Genomic DNA, 26,008 nt, shown 5'->3' on the forward strand with positions numbered 1-26,008 from the left:
ATGGCCTCGCTCTACTTTTTTGCCTTTTCGAATGCCTACTTCATGTGTAAGTACGCATATGTTCCATGCAAATGCAAATGCAACGCTGTCTGAAAAGGTAGGTATGTATGCGCGCCGACAACTGAGATATCAACACGCACAGATAAGGGATCGTAAAAAAGAAAGCATGCCGCCGAGCCTGACTTATTCGAGATTGGTGATCAGGATCGCGTGATTGGCATCCAGGCACTCGGGAGTTACCTACCCTACTCCTAACATATCTGAGCCTCACATGTTGGAACATTGAGTGAGGCGAATGAGGTGCGGGCGATTTCACACTCACCGCTCATTCCAATTCTGTCCCCAATCCGCGAATCCGAGGTGCCATCTTCACCCAGTACCCAGTCACATCTCATGATCTCAGACACGCAGATTGTCAGGGTGAATTCTACGTTTCGGGGCGGTCGCGGCGAGGATACCGGACGCGGGAGCTTGTCTAAGATTAGAGATTGTCTCTGGCACGCGGTGGCCGCGGCCAACGATACATCGTTAAAGCCGCTGTGGCGTTGATTGTCTACGAGCTGTGATAATGGCGTTTGAAACATAGAGCGACGGGCTGGTGTGGCAGATGTCATCTATTCGAGATCCGCGGATGGGCAGAGAGACGGGCCGGGCCTGGGAGATGGATGGACATCGTCGTAACAACCTTTTTGGCGTGGGCCTCCCCCATACCTTGCCTACCTATCCGTATTCTCCAGCCCTTCCTAGGGAGCGCAGCTCGGAATTACGAAGATCCAATCATTTCGCCTCACCCCACCCACGTGTTTGGCCGCGTTGCGGGCGGGCTGGCGAAAAGGTCTCAAACGGGGGCGGGTGTGGTGTGTCTCTCTCAACAAGACCTCAAACTTCTGCCATCTCATTCCGGGGGCGTGATAAGTCTACGGAGTACAGGGGGAAACATGCATAAACGCGAACAGCCAATCATGGTGTCTGAAACGGCGGGCGGTCCGGAGCCGGGGATGGGGTCGCCGGCTCCGGCTTTTATTTCGCTCGGCATGGTTGTCATTGATGAGCTCCGCTTCCCGGACGGGAGAATTCTTTGTGATGTTCCTGGCGGTTCTGGGTTTTATGGTAAGTGAAGCTGTGAAAGTCGAGTTCGAGGTTTCATCTATTGCTGTCTTTTTCTTATCATGTTGTTCTCTTGGAAAGGATCTCGAAAAAGTGAGACCCGGCGTCTGACACTTGACAGGCACCCTCGGCGCACGTCTTGCCGTCCCGGAAAATGAGTCTGCGACCGTGTGCTGTGTCATCACTGCTGGGTCTGACTTCCCGACTGCTGTGAGGCAGCAGATCGAGGGATGGGGTGTTACCGTTCACTATGATGAGACGCCGAATAGACTGTCTACGAGAGGTCTTTTGGAATATGAGAATGATGCGTTTGGAAGTGAGTTCGCAGTATCTCCGGTTGTATGAAACAAGTATCCAGATTAACATCGACTCGCAGAAAAGACATTTCGATATACCGTGCCACCTTTGCACCCTGATCTGGCCCGGCTTCCTGAACCTCTTCTTCGGTCCTCGGTGGTTCACACCCTAGCGACGCCAGAAGATCTTGAGCGCCATATGGAAGTTCTTACGAGCCCCCACGGTGAAACGGAGAACTCAAATTCCTTGATCGCATGGGAAGCCTCACCTATCAACATTCACAACCGCGAAGCCGAGCACTTAAGAGCCCTCCACCTTTCAGATATCTGTTCACCAAACGACCATGAACTCCTGCGTATGAAGGACATACACGAGGGCCCTGGGATACCCTATAACAGAGAACTGATCGAATACCATGCCACCAACCTCTCCAGTGGTATCAAGGCATCGGGGCATTCTGCATTGCTCGAGGAAGTGGGGGACAGACCGCGGGCCACGGTCATCAGGTGCGGCGAACAGGGCTGTCTCACGATCCCCCGGGGCGGCAACCCGATATGGCTTCCCCCTTTCTATGACCATGGCTCTTCGAAAGTCCTAGATCCGACAGGCGCCGGGAATGCGTTCCTCGGAGCGTTTGCGGTTACTTTCGAGAGGACGGATGACGCGGTGCTCGCGTCCGCGTATGGATCTGTAGCGGCTAGTTTCGTTATCGAGCAGATTGGTCCGCCGCGGAGGGAGGTCATCGACGGCAGAGAGTGCTGGAATGGGGAGGCGTTTGAGGACAGGTTGAGACAGTATCAGGAAAAGGTCGCGACGTGGCCGACCGATGTAGGACCGCAGAGCAAGCAGACATAGAACCACAGTATGGTCGTAGAACGGATCGAGAGCTCCTGGTGGTCAACTGGGTATCATAACGAGATTCTAAATTTCCCGACCTCTAAATGCTTGATAACACTGCCACTCGCCCAAATCGGTATTCTATATTTTCAATCTTTTTTCTTTCGCCAGCTCATCCTCGCCTCTCACCGGATAACCTGCGTTCCCTCAGCGGGCTCCAGAATCTTCCACTCGCAGCCGACGTTCTTATCGGCGTTGTTCTCCCTGAGGATCTTGATAATCTTATTGGCAATCTCCTCAAAGTTGCTCGTGGCGAGCGCGAGGATGGTGGGACCCGCGCCGGAGAGGCAGACGCCGAGGAAGCCCGGCTGCGTGCTGGGGGACATGCCCTCGACGATCTGGCTCAGGCCCGGGATGAGGGTCTGGCGGTAGGGCTGGTGGATCTTGTCTTGCATTGCCAGGTGGATGAGTTCCGGGTCTGGGGGGGAGGTACCCAGGGCTACGGGGAGGAGAGCTATTCTCTGCATGTTGAAGGTCTGTGATTTGAGTTAGTCGATGACGGGATAAAAGGCTTGGGGAAGACTGAGCGGTTTAGGAGGCACTTACAACATCGGGGCGGGTATAGTGAGGTGGCAGTACTTCACGGGCGAGGTGAGTGGGAACCTGGAAGTCGGGGATGATGGCGATGGCCTTGATCTCCTTGGCCCAGGGGAACTTGATGTGGTGTCCGATGCCGTGAGGCGGCTCCGGCGGGGTCTCGCCCGTGTCGACGCCGCCTGCCGGGGCGGGCAGGACTTCGCTGAGGGGGATCTCGATGCGCTGGACGTCTTCGGGCTTCAGGGGACGGAGGTAGGTGCCGACGAAGCCGCCGTACAGCGAGGCGCCGACGTTGTCGGGGTGTCTCTCTGGTTTGCTTGTGAGTAATACTGCACTGGGGATGTTGGGGGTACCAACACTAAAGACAGGGAATAACTCACCAATCATCAGACAGAAGTCGAATAGTCTGTCCAAGCTGAGGTGATCCAGGTGTCCGACCTCCTTTCCGAGCATGACGCCGGCAACGACGGCGGAACCGGAGCTACCGAGGCCGCGGCCGAGGGGGATGGGGTTCTTGATGTGGACATGGGTCTCGACGGGGAACATGCGCTGGCCGTGGCAGCGCAGGACGTAGAGGGCGACGCGGGTGATGAGGTTGACGGAAGGGTCGAGGCTGATGTCGGAGGAGCCCTCGCCTTGGCCCTCGTAGGTGAGGCGGCAGTTGAGGGGTTCCGAGGAGGACGTGTTTGAGTGGTCGACGGTGACATGCAGCTCGAGGTAGACGGAGAGGGCGAGGCCGATGACGTCGAAGCCAGGGCCGATGTTGGCCGAGGACGAGGGCGTCTTGATCACGAATATCTCTTTGGTCATGGTGGGCGAGGCTGGCGGACGGTGTAAGTTGGTTGGATGAGGGAAGGGGTGAGTGTGTGGGCTGAGGATTTGAGATGAGGTGAGGGGTTCAGATCGACTCGGTGAGGCGGGGTTGAAGCTTCACAGCAATCGATTGTCGTCCCAATGAAGGTTATGGAAGGGATCTGAGATACCTTCTGGTGGCTTTTACGTGAGATGAGGATGAATTCTCGCGCAGAAAATTGAAAATGAGTGTGAGTCTATCTCAGTGTCGCTTGAAATGGCGTCGTTCGTGACTCAAAAAAATTGGCGTCGCCCGATGACCGGAGCGTCTCAGCGGCCCGGCGCTGCTTCCTGGTGGGGTGAAGCCCTACAGTGTACACAGGTACGTCCCCCTCGAGTGCGGGGTGTCCCTCCGGGCCGCCTTTGGCCAATGAAGCCGCTACAACTAAGAAGTGCCTTCCAATGCACGGTCAGCTCTCAGCGCAGTGTCACAGTGTCTTATCGCCCTGCTCCAAGGCTGAAGATCCTCCACCCAGCGCACCTCACCTCACTGAAATGAGGTGACCGTACCTGAAGCTCTATCTTATCTTATCGCGTAGCCTCTTCCTTCTCATCCAATTTCCTTTGACTTTCTCTGCCCGGAGCCTCTTGCCAATGACAACTGCATCTTTCAACTACATATCATGCCTCATCGCGGGGTCAGGCTGTGTGACATACTGCTCACTGCTCTCAGCTTTCAACTGACTTCCAGAAGCTGGCGGCATCTGTTGCCTTTTAACTTCTCGACTTACCAACACAACCAGCCTCGTCAACAAACTGCCAAGAGTTCCACACTCGGTCAAGATGCTCGTCTGATGATAGCAATACCCCAGGCGGACCACAGAAGTGTAAATCTCTTGAGGAGCTCCTCGTGATCTATCACAGCGATTTAGATATCATTCTCTGAGAAAAGTTGGGACGTCATCCGTATTAATCTATTCTCTTCCCCGGCTTTATATTAGCCCATCCCCATACTCCACCTCGTATCGCCGTCTTGCTACGAGCAACTCCCCTTCGGGTAGTCCCCGAGACTGCAGACAGCCGAGTCAGTAGCCTGGCTGGGCATCTTTCTCCCAATACTCGAAATGATCGTGGCTCTCTTCACGAGAATCCGCCTTAAGCACGAAATGTACTTCCGAAGGACTCGATACCAGAAGGGTCCTCACAGTGACGACCATTCACCGCCTCCCTCGTCGAAGATCTATCGGAAACTCCCAAAAGCAAGCGGAGATCAGGACAAGAGCTCGTGTTCTGCCGAGCCAACCGCATACTCCACCGCCCATCGCAAATGCTAGTCAATCGCATCGGAAAGCTCCATTCTGGAGTTGTGGAGCTACGGATGGAGATTCACTTTTTGTGCAGATGCCACAAGCGTTGTGGCCATGACCAACATCTATTCTCAGCTCAAAGACGATCACTTAGAAGAGCATCACGAGAAAAGGGCGGCGAAGCTCGGATACACCGGACACACCGCGGACGGCGAAACAGCGACTAACACAGCGATCGGCCCATTTGTCGCAGACGAGTGAGACTGCGCGTGCTGATCCGCGCTTGCGCGCTTGTAACGTTGCTCGACGCCGCGGATGGTCAGCGTGAAGCGCTCCTTATGCCAATAAACGGAAGGCGAATGACGGCTAAGGGCTACCAAGCTGCCCACTGCTTCGCCATCATTAGCGAGCTACGATTTGTTAGACTCAGCGCCGGTGCTCACTGGCGTTGGGATCTCTCCTCTTCATACTGTGCTCGTGGCTGCGGTAAGTAGGTCTGACTTTTGGGGCTCATCTGAACGTGGGATGGCGCCCGCCACAGCCGTAAGCCCATGACGCTCGACGTTTGCATCGCATAACGCCAGCCCCAATCCTCCGAGGATGCATGCCCCGACCACTCGGATTCGGAATATTCATGTCAAGTCTTTTTTTTCCTCTACCTGTACGACGAGGGAACAGTAAGGTCGCAGCGGGCAGTGGACGCATGCGTTGGCGAAGAAACCCTTTCTGGCGACCAGAAGCAACACGAGAAAAAAAAGAGCCACCTGACGTTACGTCCCGCCGGCATTGTGTGGGGAAGACCAAGAGATCAACACCTGTTGGCGGGAAAGTCGCCCGACGCACAAATGAGCCAAGTTCTACATGTTGAATCGAGGAGACTCCTCTGCGACGGCCCAAACAAGTTGAGAACGACGTCAAAAACGAACAAAATTCTTGGTTCCCAAGAGCATACGTTGAGTTGTGATAGTCATATTCGGAATCAGTCTATTTCTCCCTTCTCAAGCGGCTGGGAGGAAATAGAGGCTGGCAAACCGGGGCAAAGAAGCGGAACCAGGGAATGCTAAACCCGAATAACCTTAGCGGTGTTCAATTGCTAAAAACAGCCCAGGATGACAGCCCTGTCGCATGCACCGGTCAACTACACACCGTCGCCGGTCCGTTGCAGCAGCAGCCAATTCGAGGCATCGCGTGTTTGCTCCCGCCCCATGCCATGAGCGTGAGCCCCCCAACGGCGCTGGGAAATCGGGGCTAGTGAATACGAGAATAATCCTCGCCTCCTTCTAGTGGCCCTTTCCCCACGTCAATAAACCAGATCTGTGATCGGCAGTGCAGGTGGTGCTTTTTTGTGTAGACTACTATGCAGTACGGAGTAACTCTCTCTTCCCTTGCTTCCCGTTAACTGCGCCGCTCAATACGAATTGTAGGAACCCTGGGGAAGGCTTGACCCCCTCCGGCAGTCATCCCATACGATGTGACATGTAGTATGGAGTCCTCGCCAAGCTGGCCAAGGGTCCTGTTGCCGGCAATGTCACGACATGACGCTATTGCCGGAGAGACCGCAACGTCATGGTTGTCTTTTACCCGCCTTCTTGCTATGTGTGTCGTTGGAGACCATGATCCGCTTCGGTTCGGGTCTGGTGATGGAGCCCAAGGTAGTGAAGAGGCTGATCATTGTTAGGGATGGGCTGAGATCGAGGCTGTATAAGAAGAGACCAGAGACTCGCCTCATCCGATTTACTTCCCACTCATCCTCATCAGCTTCTATACCAGCTTCTACAACTACTACAATCTCACAACTCCAAAAACAAGCTTCCAAAACTCCATCTGCACCACCACCACCACCACCACCACCTTCAAAATGCAGTTCTCCAACCTCGTCACCATCCTCTCCTCCGTCGCCGCCGCGGCCGCCGTCTCCGTCTCCTACGACACCGGCTACGATGACGGCTCCCGCTCCCTGACCGCCGTTTCCTGCTCCGACGGCGCCAACGGCCTCATCACCAAGTACGGATGGCAGAACCAGGGCCAGGTCGCAAAGTTCCCCTACATCGGTGGCGCTGACGCTATTGCCGGCTGGAACTCCCCCAGCGTAAGTTTTGCTCTTCACACCTCATCTCTTCGCCAACACTCGTTAACACACAAACGATAGTGCGGCACCTGCTGGCAACTCACCTACAACGGCAAGAGCATCAACGTTCTCGCCATCGACCACGCCGGCTCCGGCTTCAACCTTGCTCTCGGCGCCATGAACGACCTTACCAACGGTCAGGCTGCTCAGCTTGGTCGCATCGATGCCCAGGCTACCCAGGTCGGCCTCAATGCCTGCGGTCTGTAGATTACGACAACAATGACGAACCAATGTGTTTTTAACGACAAGAACGGCATATTAATCAGCATCAAATAACTGGAGGGTGTTCGATTGGGAGAACACCCGACATTGCATGGAACCGGCGCTATTCAATCCTTTGGCATATGCATATCACGATACATTCCTTACATAGAAGCATAATCAATCATAATGAGACGGGGCTAGCTGCCACTGTCTATCTGCATTAAATTAGTTTTCCAGCGTCTCGGGTGACTTAATCTTGTTTGGTAATGGTAGGGTTACCGTGAATCTTTAGGTATTTAACCATCTTGATTTTGGTCTTTCCATAGCGAGCTTTTCTCACACTTTTCAAGCCCACACTAGACATGGTCTGGCACTTGGTCATGGGTTGTAACAATGGTCATAGCCGAAGTCGCGGCTTTATATGGGGCGTTTGCTGCATTGAAAGTCCATTGGTCTGATTTGCGTGGCACAGAACCTCTGCCGTACGATTAACCGACTTTGACGGGTAGCCTATCCGCTGGGAGTATATTTGAACTTATATAATTTCATTGACACAGTGGGAGTAGGGTATCCACTGATGCAGTGTATCTATACTATGTTAAGCTGACAGAGTAAGGCTTTCCGTCCGAGCAATCGGTGACGAGACAAATATAAAAACCAAATACCTAGGTACTTCACTATACTGAGAGGCATGTGAAACCCAGCCTCATCAGCCTTGTCTCGCAACGCATTACACAGGCCTGGAGCAGCTCATTGCAGCTGACGAGAAAAAGAAAATGGATCTACGTGAGGGCAGATGGAGTTATTCCATATCGAATTAGAGCGTGGCGTCACTGCAGCCGCGGCACCCGCCCGATGTTCAGCCGGAACCGGCCGAAGTATGGAGAAACCAAAGCCGGGTCCGTGTCGGGTAAAGTGGAGCTAATAGTCCGGTGATTTGAAAGTGTCGGTGAAGAAGCTCGGCATGGCATGGCTCGAAACGAGACCGAGCCCACAATTTATGCGGCATCTTGTTGAAAATTCTTCTCGCAAAACCAATCCCAAATGGAGGCCTCTGCTCATTTACCTTAGTATGAGGTACGTGAAGCTGCACTTGGGGGAAGCCATGCTGGTAGCTGCAGAGGGCATGAGGATGGACTCCTCCCGTAGGACCATAGACTTGACAACAGCAAGACATCAGGACTCGGTTACACCCTGTTTGGGGTTTCAGAATTCAGACAAATACTTCCAAGGGGGGCAAATATATATTCCATTAGTTGCAACGTTGATTGACTGCAGTTGAACACCTAAAACTAGCAAGGTGAGCAAGCACCAAGGAGTGTGATCTGGATGAGCCGCGCCTGTCTTATTGCCTATTATGGTTTAGCAAGCTCATTGTATTACCCAAGACAGATTGACCAGGCATTCTGAAGACAAATTCATAGGTGCCGACATGGATGATGGAGGTGAACAATGCAAGTGAAGATTCGAGAGTCAAAGAGCACGTGAATGGAGGGGCAGAACGGGTACGTACCGAGAAGCATGTTGTCGTTACGCATATTCTGCAGGCGCGTAGGAAAAGTTGAGGAGGGGTACCTGGGCTTGACCCCGCCTTGCATCAATTTTTTTTTTTCCTTCAGGCTTCGATGCCTTCTACCCCTCCTTATCTTATCAGTGGTGGCGGGGCTCATCTCGAAATTTTCACGCTGGTCCCCTAAAATTTTGTGTGGTGCAAGTCCGCGGTTGCCTCCAAAGCTGTCATTTGGCTGGTGGTTTTATTATTTTCTCATTATTTTTATTTTATATTTTTTTCGTCGTTGCGGCGTGTCATAGGTGGTTCGGGCATCAACAAAACAACTGGCCGACACACCCCGTCCTGGTCCTTCTGTGCTTGGATAAAAAATTCAGTTGCGCCGGGCCTTTACTTCCCCTTCCTCTCCCCTTCTCACCTCCCTCTCTCTTTCTTCCCTTCTTCTTCCCCTCCTCGTCTTCTCCTTCTTTTGCGCATAGTTGTGAGGACGACGAGACTCCAACAGAACCTCAAGATGGACAAAGGAAACTTGGTCCAGCTGCTCCAAGCGAGCCAGATTCGTAAGTTACCTTACTCAACTCCCCTTCGCTTTCTCCATCGCCCTGTGCCACCCCGGCCGCAAACCTGGTCGAGCCCGTCTGCCTCATTTCGTCGCCCTCGCTTATTTTGCCTCGTGCTTTTTTCGCCTATAAATTTTGCTTTTTTTAATCCGATCCATCACATCTAATTTTCCGCGAAATCTGTCTTGCTAATCTCTTCTTTGCTCTCTCCAGCCGACACTGAGAAGGTCAAGGCCGTCACGGCCGAGCTCCAGAAGAACTACTACTCCAAGCCCGAGTCTCTTCTGCTTCTCATCGAGATTACCGTCTCCCACGATGACGCCGCCATCCGACAGCTGGCCTCCGTCCAGGCTCTGCGCCTGACCCCCAGACACTGGACCAAGATTGACGCCTCCCAGCGCGAGGCTGCCAAGAAGCACATTCTGGACAGCATTCTGAGCGATCAGTCTGCTCCCTCTCGTCACTCCAAGTCGCGCCTTCTCGCTGGAGCTATTGGTCTCGACCTTGAGGATGGCGACGGCCAGGACTTCGTTCGCGGCCTGTTGTCTCTCAACGTTGCCGACAACGTCGCCCACCGCGAGGTTGGCTCCTACATCCTCTTCGCTCTGCTCGACAACGACCCCACCCACTTCACGGAGCAAGCCCAGCAGCTTCTGGGCCTGGTCCAGAAGACCATCGTCGACCCCGCGAGCGCCGATGTCCGTCTGAACTCTGTCAGATCTATCGGCGCTCTTCTGATGATCATCGACCCCGAGGAGGATACCCAGAGCGTTCAGCTCGTCCAGCAGCTCGTCCAGCCCATGGTTGAGATCCTCAAGAACGCCATCTCTGAGGGCAACGACGACTACTACCGTGATGTCTTCGAGGTCTTCCAGTCTTTCCTGGCTTTCGACTCCGCTTTCTTGGGTCCCCACCTTAAGGACCTCATCCACTTCATGCTCGAGCTCGCTATCAACAACGAAGTCGAGGAGGAGGCTCGCTCGCAATCTCTCGCTTTCCTCAGCCAGTGCGCTCGCTACCGCCGCATGAAGATCCAGGGCATGAAGGACATGGGTGCCCTTCTCATGGTCAAGAGCATGCAGATTGTCACCGAGATCGAGACTGACGATGATGATGACGAGAACTCTCCGGCCAGAACTGCCCTGGCTCTCATCGATCAGCTGGCCAACGACCTGCCCCCTCGCCAGGTCATTGTACCTCTGCTGGAGCAGTTCCCCCAGTTCGCCCAGAACCCCAACCCTGGCCACCGCAAGTCCGCCATGCTCTCTCTCGGCACCGCTTCCGAGGGCGCACCCGACTTCGTCGCCACCCAGATTCAGCCTCTCCTGCCCATCGTTCTCACTTTGCTGAACGACCAGGACGTCTCCGTCCGCCACGCTGCTCTCGTCGGCCTCATCCACCTCGCCGACGAGATGGCTGATGAGCTCGCCCCCAAGCACCGCGAGCTTATCGGTGCCCTGCTCACCAACCTCGAGGCCGTCGTTGGCTCAACCGATAGCCAGAGTGTCAGAGTCATCCGTGCTGTCTGCGGTGCGCTTGACTCCCTCATTGGTGAGGGCCTTGAGGATGACCTCATTAAGGAGTTTGGCCCTAAGCTCATTGTCCCCATGGGCAAGCTTCTCCACCACGAGGATTTCTCCGTCAAGGGTGGTGCTGCCGGCGCCATTGGCGCCATTGCTGCCGCTCTTGGTCGCGAGGAGTTCAAGCCCTACTTCGCTGAGGTCATGGGCGCCCTTGGCCAGTACGTTGCCATCAAGGACGGCGAGGAGGCTTTGAACCTCCGCTCGGCCGTCTGCGACTCCATGGGCCGCATTGCCGACGCTGTTGGCGCCCAAGAGTTCCAGCCCTACGTCATGGACCTCATGAAGGCCAGCGAGGAGGCTCTCAGCCTCGACAACGCTCGCCTCAAGGAGACTAGCTTCATCCTTTGGGCTTCCTTGTCCAAGGTCTACGGCAACGACTTCTCCCACTTCCTTCCCGGCGTCTTCAAGGGTCTCTTTGACTGCCTTGAGCTCGAGGAGGAATCTCTCTCAATCCCTGGCCTTACCGAGGAGGACATCCCCGAGGGTCTGCTGATCTCCAACGGCAAGAAGCTTAACCTGAAGGCTGCTGCTGATGACGATGAGGAGGATATGGACGAGGATGCCGACTGGGAGGATCTTGAAGACTTTGCCGGTGTCACCGCCGTCGCTCTTGAGCAAGAGATCGCGCTCGAGGTTCTTGGCGATGTCATCACCCACTCTTGCGATGGTGCTGCCATTGAGAAGTACCTTGCCGATGCCATGGGCAAGGTTTCTCCCCTTGCGCAGCACCCCTACGAGGGAGCCCGCAAGGCTGCCATTTCTACCCTCTGGCGCGCCTACGCCCGCGTCTGGCAACTCTACGAGGAATCGACCGGCGCCAAGTGGGAGGCTGGCTACCCCCCCAAGCAGAACCCCGGCCAGGTCATCAACGATCTCGGCCAGTCTGTTGTTGAGGCTACTCTCAGTGTCTGGGAGGAGGACAGCGAACGGTATGCACCCCATCGTCTCTACTTTACTTCCCCGTTCCCCCGCCCTAAAGGATGAGTAACTCTCGTTATACCCAGCTCACTCAGACGCACAAAGTGCGGTTGCTGAGAACACGATTGATCACGTCTGATTCATTGGGCATCTTCATCATTTTCATGGCCAGCATTTAATCGAGCATTTTGCTGACGTTTCAATAGTTCTGTCATCACTGAGATCAACCGTAACATCGCCGCCACCCTCAAGTCATGCGGTCCCGCCATCCTTACACACAACGAGCTGCTCAAGAGCAGCTTGACTATCCTCGGCTGTCTCATCACTCGCTCGCATCCCTGCCAGATGGATCTCGGTGAGGAGGAGGAGGAGGAGGCTGCCGAGGGCTCCTCTGAGTTCGACTGGCTCGTCATTGACACCGCCCTCGACGTCATTCTTGGCCTCGCCACTGTCCTCGGCAGTGACTTCGCCGAGATGTGGAGGGTTTACCAGCAGCCCATCCTCAAGTTCGCCAGCTCCCAGGAGTCTCTCGAGCGTTCCACTGCCGTTGGCGTCATTGCTGAGGCTGTCAAGTACATGGGCCAGGCCGTCACCGAGTTCACCGACTCTCTGCTGCCCGTCTTGACCCACCGCCTGACCGACCCCGACTCCCTTGCCAAGTCCAACGCCGCCTACGCCATGGGCCAGCTCATCTTTAACTCCCAGGCCACCGACAAGACCATCTCCCAGTACCCCACCGTCCTGGAGAAGCTTGAGCCCCTCCTTCAGATCAAGGAGTCTCGCATGGTTGACAACGTCTCCGGCTGCATTTCCCGCATGATCATCCGCAACCCCAACCCCGAGTTCGTCGCTCGTGTTCTGCCCGCCCTCGTCGATGCTCTTCCCCTCCAGGAAGACTACGAGGAGAACGCCCCCATCTACCAGGCCCTCTACAACCTGTATGACGCCCAGAACCCGACTGTCGCCAGCCTCACCCCCAAGATCCTGCCCGTTCTGCAGGCTGTCCTCAGCCCGCCTGAGGAGCAGTTGGAGCCCGAGACCCGCCAGTTGTGCCAGAAGCTTGCTCAGGCCCTTCACTAAACATGTGATGGCGCGAGTAAGCATTGGAGGAGGGTATTGAAGCAGGAACTATTGTGTTGCCCCCTTAGGGGTTGTTAATGAGTGATGAGTGGATGAGACACCCCCATTTCCTACAAAGTCTGTAGATAGGTTCATAGATTGCCAGGGTTAGATTTCCTGGATGATTCCCAAAATGCTCTATCAACGTTTCGTATGTTCAAACTATAGGTTCTTCTTCGTCATCGATGGTGACTGTGATAACAATCAATGCCCTGACTACAAGAACGGCATCCCAATCATATTCTTCAACAGCTTTGCCGAAGCATACGTGCGGAAAACGGAAAGAGTCGCAGGCTACATATGGCATTGAATCTTACAGAAGTAGGAACAGATATACAGGAGTTTAACAGTGGCGGATCATACACTCCTCACATAATCTCTCTAGGCAGCAATGCCGCCAGACCTGAGTCTACGCTTCAGCCTCTACATCGAGATACTTCTCTCATCCGTAGACCTCATCCAAGGCTCCAGAGATGACCTCGCAAATACGGTGGCGGACGTACGGACGGTTGGACACGTCCATCAAGTCTTCGTACTCCATGAGCGGCAACAGTCTCCACGGAGCGATGCACTGGTACCCGCCGTCCATCCTCGCCATCTTGGCAAACACCGATGCCATGCCCTCGACCCGCTTCAGGTGTTCCGGTTTGCGAATCCGGCCCCGGATATCCTGATGTCGCGAGAAGTCAATGATGCGCGCAGCGAGCGCCGCGCCAATCGCGGTCGCGAGTGAGGTCCCTGATGCAGGAGGACCACTCGTGGCTCTGATGTCTTGTCCCAAGATCGCAAAGCTGTTGCGAGCACCTGGTAATGGCGAAGGATTGAAGGCTGGGAGGCTCCTGGCGTTGCCGTCTGTAGAGAACATGCAGAATGTCTTCTCGGAGCGGTAGAGGCGACCTGGGAACGTGATGTTTGAGAGGTTTCCATGGTTTGCGGCGGCGGCGAAGATGAGCACGTGGGCTGCGTTTGCTTCCTCGATTGCCCTTAACATGTCTTCGTTTTCGCATTCAAAGCCGGATGGCATGACGATGACGTCGACTTTCCAAACTTCTCGAGCATGGCGAATGGCCTGGTCTCACATTAGATGACAATTTCAAGAGAGGCTGTCGTACTGGGAGCAGGAATGTGGTTTACCTTGGCCATGATACTTGCGGTATTATCGTTTGCATGACCTTCTTCAAAAACACGGCCGACAAAAACCTGGGCTTCCAGGTGAACCCTCTGCAGCAATGAGAATGCATAGGTTCCATGCCCGGTACTGTCAAAGGGCTTGACATTCCGATAGTCCACAAAGTCTCGGAAATCAACGATAGACGACGAGTATCGTTTATCGATTCCGGTGTCCAGGATAGCTATCCTGGCAGGTGCGTATGAAGCGTCGCGTAGGCTTGGAGAAAGACGAGTGACGATCTTCAGTCTCTCAAGCCTGTTAAACCATTTGTCAGATGTAGGGGCGGAACTGCGATTGATGTTAGCTTGAGCCTTATTGAATCCTAAACGATCGACGAAGACTTGACAAGAGTGAACAAACCTAGCCTCTGCTTCGCAAACTGAACCCTTTGCTGGCAACATCATCATATTCCGGTCTCGGTTGCCCGCACTGATCGCGAAACGCTGGAGCTCGGTAATCAAGGGCATCGTAGCCCCTTCTGACTGCACGCGGATAGGTCGGACGGCCGACTTTTCAAAGTCACCCCAAGCCGTCTCGAACAACTTCTTCAGTGGCGCAACGACGTGGCGATGAATGGCATCGCGGATTTGCCCTGGATGTTCCGCGATGCTTCTGAACGGATGCGCAGTCAAGCAATTTCTGATGAGCTCCTTCAATAGTTCGAATGTTTCCTTCTCCTCCCATAGGTCTGACGTCTTGAAGATTTCCATGGCGATAATGTGAGTTGCATTGACTGTGAGGTTGCCGTCAGCGTCGTAACACTCGGGTCGATTTTGACAGTGATCTTCAATCTTGAGACCCAGCTCGACTTCCAACATCATGATCCCAAGCTCCAGGACCTTGGGCAAAGGGTGGTATCGGAACCTCATCTTGTCCTCGGACAAAGATTCAGGTTCATCGAAGTGAGCCGACAGAAATGGCTCGTCGACGTATACTGCTTTGGCCGTGTTGCCACGACGTTCCAGCATGAAATGGATAGTGTCCTTGTTCCATTCCCTACGCATCCAAATTGAATCGTAAAACTGCCACACAGCGTTGGCCAGACCGTAAGCTATTGTAAGTCTTTGCTTTCGCGTGAGCTGTTCACCGAGTATTTCGGAAAGTTTGATACTTGAAGTTTGTGGACAGAAGAATCGTGATAACGGTGCCCACTGTTGGACGACCAAGCTGTCGCCCTGATTGACTAGTTGCAGCTGAGCTTGCTGCCGGTGCGATATCGTATCACAAAAGTTCTCTTTCGAGAGAATCTGACAATTTGAGTTCGGTATGGGCTCTGGAACCCCTGAGACGGTGTTAAGCCTAGAGTCAAACATTGTCAGCAAAGCCCAATGACTGTCGCCAATGATGGAATGGATTTACCTCTTCTTAGAGATGCAGATCTTTGTGTCTTGCCAATGACTTGCTTCGCTACCATGGTGTTCATGGGGCCGACCATGAGGGTGATCAGGAAAAAAGACGTTGAAAGTAACGTCCTCAGGTGTCCTTTCATCCCTTCCGAACCCTCTCAGTCTCAGACTCACACCAATGGCCGTCTCTTCGTCTCTGCGTTGACAAATAGAATTTATCGCAAGCACTCTGTGCAACTCAGCAAGGTGATACTGATAGTCCCCTATTTCTGATTCTTGGATGCTTGTCTGGGCAAAGTCGGCCAGCTTCGGTTGTTCGATGGAGAGCTCCATCTTGGGTCTCTTGGACAATAGTTCGAGCGACTCTACCAGTTGTAGACGGAGCTTTGAGGTGTTTGGACTTGAAGCAAATGCCCTCATCAGATCGTTGCCCATCTCAGGATGTTGAACGAAGTCTGACAGTCGAGGAAACCACCCCAAATCATATGTAATGGGGCCAAGAGATCCAAGGTGTTTACCGGGAGGGCCTGGCCACTGCAAGAGTATGAGACAACTTGACAAAACCTAGCGAAGATTCCAAAGTTCCAAGTGCTTACCTGGAGCAGATTTTCGAAAAGAATCAATAAACGGAGAATTTCTCTCTGCGAAGTATCTGTATCGGAGGCCTCTGACAAGTCTTCCAGCCACTGCATGATGCCTGCCAGATTCGTGCGAAGGAGACTGAAAAACTGCACGTTCTGCCTGCCTTGGAGCAGCTCGTCCACGACTTTGTAGAACAAGTTGGTCGCTTTGAGCGAAAAGGGGAGCATGCCTTCTTTCATGGCTAAAATACGAGTTCTCAAATGTTTTTGAAAAGTAATCAATGGTAAAATCTGTTCAGAAAAATCAACTCAAACTCGAGTTGGAGATCATATAAGTAGACGATGTGGGCGCTAAGAATCTGTTGGACCGAAACGAGCCTGCGACGTGATCTTGGCATCGAAAGCAAGTTGAACTGGGATTGCGATAACACTGAGGGGCAATGCACATCGGATCCACTGGTTCGTGAGAGCCAGTTGGTCAACTAAGTGGTCTTTTTCTAAGCGCTGTCTTTCTAAGCGCCCAACTGCCTTCCTAGGCGCTCACTTTCTAAGCGCTGTTGTTGGAACACAAATAGCAACAATTTCGGTGATCGACTAGGTAGTCTTCGGAGTATGGTTCACACAATTCCGCTCCAACAGAAAGGCAAACCTGGAAACTCAGAGGTCACAATTTTCTGACCATCAAACGACTGATTCGAAATATAAATTGAAGCAGCAACACCTTGAGCGGTCACATTCGAATTGTCTCCAGATTCATACTTCTTTCTTTGCCTTCATATTTGCAACAATGAGCGAAAAATGTTGGTTCACTTTGCGACAGACGCACTATCCGGCGCCTATGGTATTGGAAGACGAAACCGGAGTCACCGGGTTGGTCAAGGGGCCTTGGTGCTGCGGTGAGATCATACCTGATTTGGCGCATCTTGACAACATCATCAACTATCGGGGGCCAACAAAGTTCCCGGTGGATATGCCCATCTACCATAAAAAGTCCGAGGACGTACCCTGGGGGCTTACTTCAGGACCTTTGATCAACCAATCCGGACACAATAATGCACCTTTCACGGCTACGGCTGGCACTACAGCAACTATCAGCGCCGACATTGCATCTCAGGAAACTGTCACTTACCATGACAAGTTTGAGGCGCTCGATACTTACACGATCGAAGTAACGCCGGCATATATTCAGGACTGCATTGCCACCAAAGAGGTGTTGGATCACATACGTCTACACAGTAGAATGGGATCATGGTCTATGCTCATGATCACTGGCATTGCTGTTGCTCGCGGTGCGCGAATCTTCCGATCGGAAAGGCAGAGGCCTTGGGCCCATGGAGGCTTCAGAGCGTAAGACAGCCAACTAGCAATCCCCATTATCTTTCAAGGAGATCGCTGTACTTGTTCACATCAAGACTGACTTCTCAATAGTGGTCTCTCTAGGCTGGCAAGTGTTGACGCAATGATAGAGGGTTTGTCAGAAGAAAGCATCACAATGGCATCATCCCGGTGTTCCGACTTCGTCTGCGCGTTGCGATTTACCAGGATACATAAGGGTCTTTTGGATAAAACATGGCACTACGAGACCTACTTGAAAGGGGCAACGTACGGCTTGGATTCTGGAGCTCAGGTTGCCGAAACGAGGGAAATTCTGCGCAAAAGAGTGGTTGCAAACAAATGGATGGTCCCGTCTGGCGATGGTAATGAGATCTTTGTACATTAGAACGTCTTGAGTATTTTGATTGTTATGCATCCTTTTATTCCTTACTAAAATTCCAGAATCTGCGTTCCCACGGATTGCGTTGAAGGAAGGTAAGTGAGCCTGGATCGACTGGTGATGCCGCAAAATAAGAGGTGATTTAAATCAAGAAAGTCGAAGAACAAATATACCCTGTCCATGAGTGTAGGGAAAGATGCCGGCTTTTGGCTCATAGACAAAACCAAGCTTGCACGAGGCAGACATCTAGACCGAAACCTGCTTTCTTTGTGCTCTCTTTTTCCAGACACTTTCTGCCTTTCATGTTTCTCTACAGCAAACTCCCCTCGTTGGCGTTGCTGCCCCTATGGAAACTCAACAAAGCCGCTTCCCTAGTTTCTTGTTCACTTATGACCCAAGGTGAAAGTACTTGAAGATCTCTTATTCACATAATTTCTATGTTGAGAAAAAGTCCATGTCGCATCGCAATCCACTTGTCTTATGAGTTAACACCAATCATTTGCATCCTAACATGGAAGCCCCTACCATTCTCCACCGTATTCCAGACTACAAAGCTGCTTTTGGCAGGCCCATCGTCAGTCCAGGATCTGCTTCCGCTCCAGCATGGATGGAAGACCGTCAGGCCGACTTCAACATCTGGGCGGCTAGCTTCAACATAAGAAGCAGCAGTGAATCGTCACTGGATCATCGCGTGAGAGATAAAAATAATGCGAGTAAAGTAATATGCCGACACCTCGAGGGCTTGCTGGAGGCTTTGAAGAAGATTCTAGAAATTGGTTAGTGCTCTGCTCAAAATCTTCGTTGCCATGCTGAATCTCAAACTGGTGTATCAAGGGTTTATCGAGGTTGAGAATCAAGAAGTCTCAGTACGCAAGCCGAATTATCCAGATATCCGAGAGGACAGCGGATCAGAAGCTTCGGATTCAGAGGTGACTACGTCTAGTGAACCGGCTGAAGATGACAGCTTAGAGACTCTTTATGAGGAACAGAAATGTTACATTCATAAGATTCTTAAACTACTCCAAAGAGATTCTATAGCAACTCGAAAATGAAGGACTAAGGATCAGTGCGCAGCCCAACGGGAGTAGTCTCGAAGACTTCCTATTACATGAAGTTACCGATTTTCGGATTTCCTAAGGTCGGCGAGTCAATTCAAATTATGAAAATCTCATGGGTGGATTAATAGGTTGAATTCGCAATGCGAAACTTATAGCAAAACTTGAGCTTCATCAGTGCAATATTTCGCGCTGTGTAACCGTTTATTCTACAACGGCAGCGAATGCAATAAGTAAGGAGGTTCATTTCAAAGCTCCAAAAACCCCACGTGTTTTTGAGAGTTTATTGAGTGTTGTATACAACCGGTTATTGAATATTATACTCGAATCTCATTGGATATGTTGGTTGCCTAATGTCGAGAAGGGCGAGCTGTGATATTCGTTGCATCGTGGCGACAGAATCTTCTGTTCAAGTACTACTTGTGGGTCCAACGGAATCTGACATGGAGATTGAAACATTGATTGATTGTAAAAGTCGTCAGCAGCACGAATCTATGGATATCAAGACTCAAACTATCATCGCCTTTGTCGTTTCTAAATCCAAACTGAGGATAGCAAAGGATTGGACATGGCCACTGGATTAAAGGTTTATACGACCAGGACACGGAACTTTTGAAAGAGGTCCATGCTCCCCGAGTCCAGTCTTCGAATGACCTAGGAGAAAGCACCTTCATATCCTCCCAGTAACTTCATCGCGATTAGGCACTGGACGAGGTAGATTAGTCGTACTCTCCTTGTAGATGCTACGCAGCGTACTTTTGCTAATCTGGAAAACATTTTCTCTTGATGTTTGTTGAGTTTTATCAACCTCCACCAATGAGTTTGTAGTTTCACTTCAGTTTATTCTTTTCTTGCTTCTTGCAAACAGCCATGTCGACCTCTCCAATATCAAGTCGAAGCTGCTGATGGTAGAAGTGTCATAGGCGTTCATGCTAACTAAGCGAGGCATGCTGCCTTTCAGGGAAGTAAGACAGCTTGTCTCACGCCTCGGCAGTTGATCTTGGAGGACGCATAGGAAACCCTTGTTCTTGGCATCTCTCTTTCCTACGTGTACCTTATTTAGCTAATCATATAGGTTTTTCTTTCTTGATTCTGCCAACTCCATGTTTTGATATCGATTCTCGTTCTTCTGCATGCGGAAGATAGGCGCAACGCTAAAGATACGAGTAAAAACAAAGCAGATCCCCAGTTCGTTACCGACGGATATCTTCATGTGAAGCAGTTCCAGCCAGCATATCTGATCAAGCCTCGTGGTGTTAGCTTCGTAATTTCTGGATCATTGATCTGCAACCTTTGGATGTTCGGTATGTGTTGGCAGAGCTTTAGCTCCCGGGTCACATGCGGTTGGGATGTCATTGATTCCAGCGTATCGCATGGAATGCTATCGGGCTTCAGCCGCACTGATTGCAGTATGATGTATCACTGCGACGAAAATCCCAAGGATACATCAAGTCCTCGTCTGGTTTAGAATGAAACATAACACTCTATCGGTGTAGAGCGAAGGGAAGGAGGGCGCCTCAGACAATGTGCTTAAATACCAGAAAGCACCAGGCCGAAAAGAACTAGTTAGCTAACAGACAGACTCGACGTTACTTCCCAAGATACTCCATTCGTCCGAATCCAACATGGACTTCGTGCAGAACCCAACATACCTCCTCGCCCCCCAATGGACCTTCCGCCCAGGGGGCCCCATCGCCATCGGCAACATCATCGCCGACCCGTTCAAACCGCACATAGTCTGCAGCTACGCAGACGCCAGCAGCAACGCCTACGCCACCGACATGGCAGGCGAGCGCAACTGGCGCATGTCGCAGGAAACAGCCCGCCGCTTCGACGTCAGCATGTGGAGCGTCTTCCTCGAGAAGATCCAGCTCAAGATCGGCGCCAGCCGCAGCAACGTCAGGCACGGCGAATACACCATGGACGTGTTGGAGACGACGTACCTCCTGCGCCACCCTTCGCACGAGGAGATCCACGAGCGGTGCAACAGTCCCGCGGTGAAACCGTTGATGAATATGGAGAGGATTAAGGCGAAGCCGGTGTACATGATCACGGGACTCAAGATCGCCAAGGGGTTTGCTGTGAAGCAGAACAGCAGCTCGGACAAGGCGGCGCATGCTCAGGCCGGAGCGGAAGTGTCGCCTGGGGTCAGTGTTGGGGCGGAGGTGAGCGGTTCCAAGAGCCAAAGGGAACATCATGGGTTCGAGGCGATGCAGGATATCATATTTGGTTATCAGTTATTGAAGATTGAGCCCAAAGGATGGGGCAAGAGGAAGCAACTCCATTACGGCGAGTTTATGAAACGTAAGAAGAGCGGCATTAAAGACCCGGAGTCGGTTGACGGCGAAGCGAGCTTGCCGGCTGCAGGAGAATTTCAAGAGATGGGTACAGATATCCAGTCCGTCACGCTGGATGATGGAGACGCGGGACATGGGGCCATTGTTTTCCAAGCTCCAGATGAAGAGGAAGCTTCAGAGTAGTTTCAGTATTTGCTGTTCTACTTTAACTACTTTGCTTCCCGTCTGGATGTAAGCGCCGGATGTCGTTCAATTATTGGTTCCAATTAAGGGTACTTAATGTAACTATGGAATGCCATGAGAGTTTCTGCTACCTCCCAGACCTTGGTCGTCATTTGTTGAAACGAGAAAATGTTTTAAGCGACAGAACGTTGAGGACACAGGATCTAGGAATTCGTCTAGATAGATATGAACATCAATATCATTAGAAACCCTCTTCACTTCCGCGCCCAACCTCTATCAAGCATCATGGTATTCATCATCTAACACTCAAAAATTGGTATAAATCCTCGCCTCCCACCCCTTCAACAGAGGCGCAACCCCCTTCACCAACTCCCCACCCTCCCTCGTCCCAACCAACAACCGCACCTCAGGCGCCTCACACCCAAGCAAAGCGGCCACATCCCCAGCACTCTCCCCGTCCTCTTTCGAAAAGTTCATCACCACAAGCGCCTTCCTCTTCCACCCGCCTTCCTTACCATTCACCGGTGCAGGACTCTCCTTGAGTATAACCCACGTCCTCTCGTTGTCCGGATCAATCAAACGATGCGATCCAAAGACGAACACATCGCGGTGCTGCTTCCTCAGCTTCAGCACCCTTTTGTAAAACGACAGGATGGAGTCCGGGTCGTCACGCTGTTTCGCGGCATTAATGGACTTGTACTCGTCATGCACCCTCATCCACGGCTTCGCGCCCTCCTTCGTGAACCCGGCATTCGGGCTATCATCCCACTGGAACGGTATCCGCGAGTGATCCCTCGCCAAGATGCGCAAGCCATGCATCGTCTTCTCGATCCGCTCCGCATCCCCAGACTCCAACGCCTCCGAGTAGAAATTACTGCTCTCGATATCCTTGTACTCTTCTATCCCCCAGCTGGCCGGCATATTCGTCATACCAATCTCCTGGCCCTGGTACAGAAACAGCGTCCCAGACATAGTCGCCTGCCACAGCGCAATCGTCTTGGCCGAAGCAAGCCACAACTCGGGCGTCGAATCGTCACCGAACCTCGACACCGCGCGACCGTTATCGTGGTTCTCGCAAAACGCCGTCGCCCACGCGTCGGTCCCCTCGATGAAGGACTGCCACGTCTCCGTGTACTTTTTCAACGTCGACAGCGGGAACGGCTGATAGATATACTTTGCGCCGAACCCGTTCCCGTTCCCCAGCCGAATCACGGAGAACTCAAACACCATGTCCAGTTCTTTAGCCGCGGCCGAGACGTAAGGTATCACCTGCGACGGGTGCGGCGTCAGGGATAGCTCGCCGACGGACACGGCATTATACGGCGCCAGGGCTTTACGATTCATCTCGCGGATGTACTCGTGGATGCGGGGGCCATTACACCACATCTCGGGCGCGGGCTGGTGCGGCGACGTCGGGTCGGTGACGGGGGCGTCGACGTAGTCTGTGCGCTTGGAGTACTTGTTCACGGTATCGATGCGGAACCCGTCGACGCCGCGTTCGAGCCAGAAGCGCATCGTGTCCTCGTAGATGGCCTCGCGGCAGGCCTCGTTGTCCCAATTCAGATCGGGCTGGTCGGGGGCGTACAGGTGGAGGTAGTACTCCTGGGAGTGCTCGTCCCAGGTCCACGTCGGGCCTGCGAAGTACCCGCGCCAGTTTGTCGGCGGGTGCCGCACGCCGTTGGCGTCGTAGCGCGCGGGCTTCCAGATGTACCAGTCGCGTTTGGGGTTCTCCTTGGAGGAGCGGGATTGCTTGAACCAGGCGTGCTCGACAGAGGTGTGGTTGACGACGAGGTCGAGAATGACCTTCATGCCGCGCTTGTGGCACTCGTCTAGCAGGGTATCGACGTCGTCGACGGTGCCGTAGGGTGCGTAGATCTTTTGGTAGTCGGAGACGTCGTAGCCCATGTCGGCTTGGGGGCTCTCGAAGATGGGGGAGACCCAGACGACGTCGACGCCGAGCTCGTGGAGGTAGTCGACCTCGGCAATGAGGCCGGGAAGATCTCCCCAACCGTCGCCATCTGAGTCCTTGAAGCTGGCGGGGTAGACTTGGTAGAAGGTTGCGTCCTTCCACCAGGGCTGCTTGCCTACCCAGCGGTTTTCATCGTCCCAGACGAGAGATCCCATGGTGAAGGAGGGGTTCGTTGGGGAGGTATCAAGCCACGCTGTAATGAGGGTGGGTTGTCGTCAACCGGGTAGGTGGAAGTAGACGAGTGGCAGAGAGGGACAGACAGACGGCGGGAGAAGGAGAAGGGACGAGCAGGAGAGGAAGAGGTCGGGTTGAGAGTCGAGTGTGGGAGAGATCCGAGGTCAATGGACAGAGGTCAGGACGCGCCGGGAACGATTCGCATTTTGACCACGCGGCGAATGGGCTGCATGGGAATTGGAACGGCGGCGATCAGCGGTCGGGGCAGAAAAATGGCGTGGCGACATGACATGCAGCGGAGAGAAGAGCGATGATGGGCGTGGGGGGAGTATGCGTAGCGGGTATTCGTGCGAAGGGAAATGGACTCGGGAGTAGAGTTGTGGTTATCGTGGTCGTGTGTGGGTTGAGTGGTTCATTTCGGGCGAGGGTTTCTGCTTCGACAGACGACGGGGAAGGGGGAGGGGGGAGGGGATGAATGTGGTGCCGGCGGAATCAGTCCGTAGAAGGGCCGTGGGGAGAAAAGGATGCATCGCGTGAAGTGTGACGGGGTGAGAATTCAAAGAGAGTGCGTTTGTCTGTGGAGATGCCGATGGGAGAAGTGCCTTATTCCCCGCCTTTTCTTGGTTAACTAATTGCTGAGTACTCGTAGCTGCGTCTCTCTCACTCACACTCTCACAGGTTCGCATCAAAGTATCCATACGCAGCAAGGTACGGCAAGGTACGGTAAGGTAAGGTAAGGTATGCAACGTGTGGTCGCAGGAGACAGGTTTCCCCTCACTCCGCATTGCTTCCGCCCGCTCTCGAGGTGCCAAGGTGGATACGAAGCATCCGTAAGTGCGCAGTACTCCGTGGAATTGTTGAAGAAGCGGAGATATGCGGGATTGTCTTGCGCTCAATTTTCATATGGTTTTTCTGCTCATCGTTAGCCTTTGATTAGCGCTCCGGCGGCTTGGGAAACAAAGTGCTTAGACTCCGCATCCGCCGCACATGGAGATTATGATTTATCGGATGATGATGCATTTCAGATGTACTGTGACACAAGATGCAAAAATGATGAAGGAGGAGAAATCTTCAACGGGCGGAGACTCCGCCTTCCCTGTCGACCTCAAAGAGTGGAGACCACTCGGACCCGGAGATGCTCCGCTAGACTCCGCACCTCCCTCCGACCCCCCTGTCTCCCGCGGGAGCCACAAACGTCATGCCTTCCCACCAATCAGACCTCGCCTCAGTCAAGACTCTGGAAGAAAAAAGTGGTGATGAGCTTCAGGGCCGTCCAACAAAGTCTGGAGAACTGGGCTGGATCATGGATGGTTGGGTTGGTCTCAATCCCGAATCTGGGGAAAGACCACGCCCCGGGCCTGGCTGACGGTGGCTACGCCGCACACGCGCATGGAGCTCGGCTCGGGACACGGTGAGGCGCTCAATCTAGTTTCGACCTCGTGAGATGCCATGGCCCATGATGCGAATAGCGTCAACCCATCATCCCGATCCCTACTTTTCCTATTCTTCCCCCTAACCCGTACGGACTCTCCGTACACGAGAACTGTCGCTGGCGGAGTCTCCTGTCGACACCTCGTGCCACCATCTCCAGAATGACCAGAATGGATTCTAGCTGCCCCTTGGCTCGAGTCGAGAACGCCATCACCAGACCTGTAGAAGGCCTAGTGAAGCCCTTTTTTCTCCGTCAATCCATAGCTTGGGATTCCATCTCCATGCTTGTCTCCAGGTTCTCGAAGCACCAGCCGGGAAACCCTCCAAAATGAGATTCAAGAGACCAATCCCGTTGCTCCATGTCATCCCCACAACCATTTCTCTCACAGGCTCACCTAGACTGAGGTGACAGACTCACCCTCCGCTTCTCCACAAATTGCCCATGGAGTTGGGAAAAACAACATGATTCGACAGCCCTTCCCCTCCTCCCCCTAACCACCAAAGAGTCACCACCGACCACCCTCCACCATACCGAGGACCGGGGAGGGGATGGCTCACCACCAGAATCGGATGGCTTGGCAGAGCAACAGCAACAAACCACCCCATGTCAACCGAGACTGACATACTTTCAGCATGCTGCAAAATCCTTCCCTCACCTCACCACAATGACCACACACGAAAATCAACGTAATCACGCCAAACCCATCTTGTCCAGGACCCCCTCCCCTCTCCCCGAACTTATTCCCCAAGGGGAACCGCAACTAATTACTGTGGTGGAGCGCACGGTTCAAGCGTAGGGCGTCTTGTCACTTAACTTTTAGCTCTGATTTTTATTTTATTTTCCAACCTCTCACCTCACCCTTTTTCTTACTACTGCGTACATTGCTCACTGCTGCGCTACAAACACTTTCTAATGTTACTTTGACTACGACCCTTCTTGTTGTAACAGAAGCTGTCAAATTGATTCGGGTTCTTCCACCCTTGGAGGGATATAAGACGCCCCGAATGCCCTCCTCAACTTAATTCATCTCCCTCCTTCAGGCGCCCCCGACTTTCTCGCATCCCCGAGTCTCAACCGCCTCCTTCATCTCTTCCTCATCATCACCTCATACATCTCATCCAATCTTT

General features: G+C 53.0%; 9 protein-coding genes across 9 annotated transcripts; 6 read left to right on the forward strand and 3 right to left on the reverse strand.

Moving 5' to 3' along the window:
* Window positions 1–962: 962 nt before the first annotated feature.
* BDZ83DRAFT_588375 (PfkB family carbohydrate kinase) lies at window positions 963–2,259 on the forward strand (the record flags this gene model as incomplete). The annotated part of the gene is made up of 3 exons (XM_060506132.1): window positions 963–1,110; window positions 1,229–1,423; window positions 1,484–2,259. 3 exons carry the CDS (start codon window positions 963–965, stop codon window positions 2,257–2,259), a joined length of 1,119 nt encoding a protein of 372 aa, XP_060360135.1.
* Window positions 2,260–2,426: 167 nt separating this feature from the next.
* On the reverse strand, window positions 2,427–3,648 carry BDZ83DRAFT_588413 (homoserine kinase; the record flags this gene model as incomplete). The annotated part of the gene is made up of 3 exons (XM_060506137.1): window positions 2,427–2,777; window positions 2,848–3,146; window positions 3,219–3,648. 3 exons carry the CDS (start codon window positions 3,646–3,648, stop codon window positions 2,427–2,429), a joined length of 1,080 nt encoding a protein of 359 aa, XP_060360136.1.
* Window positions 3,649–6,795: 3,147 nt separating this feature from the next.
* On the forward strand, window positions 6,796–7,272 carry BDZ83DRAFT_723117 (EC5 protein; the record flags this gene model as incomplete). Its single annotated transcript, XM_060512526.1, has 2 exons — window positions 6,796–7,026; window positions 7,087–7,272. The coding sequence occupies 2 exons, from the start codon at window positions 6,796–6,798 to the stop codon at window positions 7,270–7,272; spliced, it is 417 nt and encodes a 138-aa protein (XP_060360137.1).
* Window positions 7,273–8,922: 1,650 nt separating this feature from the next.
* BDZ83DRAFT_636142 (armadillo-type protein) lies at window positions 8,923–13,137 on the forward strand. Its single transcript, XM_060509231.1, has 3 exons — window positions 8,923–9,339; window positions 9,553–11,851; window positions 12,047–13,137. Exons 1-3 carry the CDS (start codon window positions 9,294–9,296, stop codon window positions 12,918–12,920), a joined length of 3,219 nt encoding a protein of 1,072 aa, XP_060360138.1. The 5' UTR covers window positions 8,923–9,293; the 3' UTR covers window positions 12,921–13,137.
* Window positions 13,138–16,454, reverse strand: BDZ83DRAFT_636146 (uncharacterized protein). Its single transcript, XM_060509232.1, has 5 exons — window positions 16,073–16,454; window positions 15,490–15,602; window positions 14,491–15,429; window positions 14,094–14,418; window positions 13,138–14,028 (listed from the first exon to the last, which is right to left on the reverse strand). Exons 1-5 carry the CDS (start codon window positions 16,295–16,297, stop codon window positions 13,402–13,404), a joined length of 2,229 nt encoding a protein of 742 aa, XP_060360139.1. The 5' UTR covers window positions 16,298–16,454; the 3' UTR covers window positions 13,138–13,401.
* Window positions 16,455–16,631: 177 nt separating this feature from the next.
* BDZ83DRAFT_680772 (uncharacterized protein) lies at window positions 16,632–17,833 on the forward strand. Its single transcript, XM_060511207.1, has 2 exons — window positions 16,632–17,404; window positions 17,486–17,833. The coding sequence occupies exons 1-2, from the start codon at window positions 16,845–16,847 to the stop codon at window positions 17,775–17,777; spliced, it is 852 nt and encodes a 283-aa protein (XP_060360140.1). The 5' UTR covers window positions 16,632–16,844; the 3' UTR covers window positions 17,778–17,833.
* Window positions 17,834–18,282: 449 nt separating this feature from the next.
* Window positions 18,283–18,823, forward strand: BDZ83DRAFT_655931 (uncharacterized protein; the record flags this gene model as incomplete). The annotated part of the gene is made up of 2 exons (XM_060510831.1): window positions 18,283–18,489; window positions 18,542–18,823. 2 exons carry the CDS (start codon window positions 18,283–18,285, stop codon window positions 18,821–18,823), a joined length of 489 nt encoding a protein of 162 aa, XP_060360141.1.
* Window positions 18,824–20,451: 1,628 nt separating this feature from the next.
* Window positions 20,452–21,306, forward strand: BDZ83DRAFT_655932 (uncharacterized protein; the record flags this gene model as incomplete). Its single annotated transcript, XM_060510832.1, has 1 exon — window positions 20,452–21,306. The coding sequence occupies one exon, from the start codon at window positions 20,452–20,454 to the stop codon at window positions 21,304–21,306; it is 855 nt and encodes a 284-aa protein (XP_060360142.1).
* Window positions 21,307–21,547: 241 nt separating this feature from the next.
* BDZ83DRAFT_655933 (alpha amylase) lies at window positions 21,548–23,430 on the reverse strand (the record flags this gene model as incomplete). The annotated part of the gene is made up of 2 exons (XM_060510833.1): window positions 21,548–21,579; window positions 21,822–23,430. 2 exons carry the CDS (start codon window positions 23,428–23,430, stop codon window positions 21,548–21,550), a joined length of 1,641 nt encoding a protein of 546 aa, XP_060360143.1.
* Between the last annotated feature and the right edge of the window lie 2,578 nt (window positions 23,431–26,008).

The sequence above is a fragment of the Colletotrichum acutatum genome, assembly GCF_030867785.1.
Source record: "Colletotrichum acutatum strain CBS 112980 chromosome Unknown BDZ83scaffold_126, whole genome shotgun sequence".
In the NCBI taxonomy this organism is placed as follows: Eukaryota; Fungi; Ascomycota; class Sordariomycetes; order Glomerellales; family Glomerellaceae; genus Colletotrichum; species Colletotrichum acutatum.

Bases quoted from the DNA above. Each gene is read 5' to 3' on its own strand.
- BDZ83DRAFT_680772 (XM_060511207.1), top strand. From the start codon at position 16,845: ATGAGCGAAAAATGTTGGTTCACTTTGCGACAGACGCACTATCCGGCG. The intron at 17,405-17,485 runs GTAAGACAGCCA...ACTTCTCAATAG, and splicing joins GCCCATGGAGGCTTCAGAGC to TGGTCTCTCTAGGCTGGCAA.
- BDZ83DRAFT_636146 (XM_060509232.1), bottom strand. From the start codon at position 16,297: ATGAAAGAAGGCATGCTCCCCTTTTCGCTCAAAGCGACCAACTTGTTC. The intron at 15,603-16,072 runs GTAAGCACTTGG...AGGACACCTGAG, and splicing joins TTTTCGAAAATCTGCTCCAG to GACGTTACTTTCAACGTCTT. The intron at 15,430-15,489 runs GTAAATCCATTC...GTTTGACTCTAG, and splicing joins ATCTGCATCTCTAAGAAGAG to GCTTAACACCGTCTCAGGGG.
- BDZ83DRAFT_636142 (XM_060509231.1), top strand. From the start codon at position 9,294: ATGGACAAAGGAAACTTGGTCCAGCTGCTCCAAGCGAGCCAGATTC. The intron at 9,340-9,552 runs GTAAGTTACCTT...TGCTCTCTCCAG, and splicing joins GCTCCAAGCGAGCCAGATTC to CCGACACTGAGAAGGTCAAG. The intron at 11,852-12,046 runs GTATGCACCCCA...ACGTTTCAATAG, and splicing joins TGGGAGGAGGACAGCGAACG to TTCTGTCATCACTGAGATCA.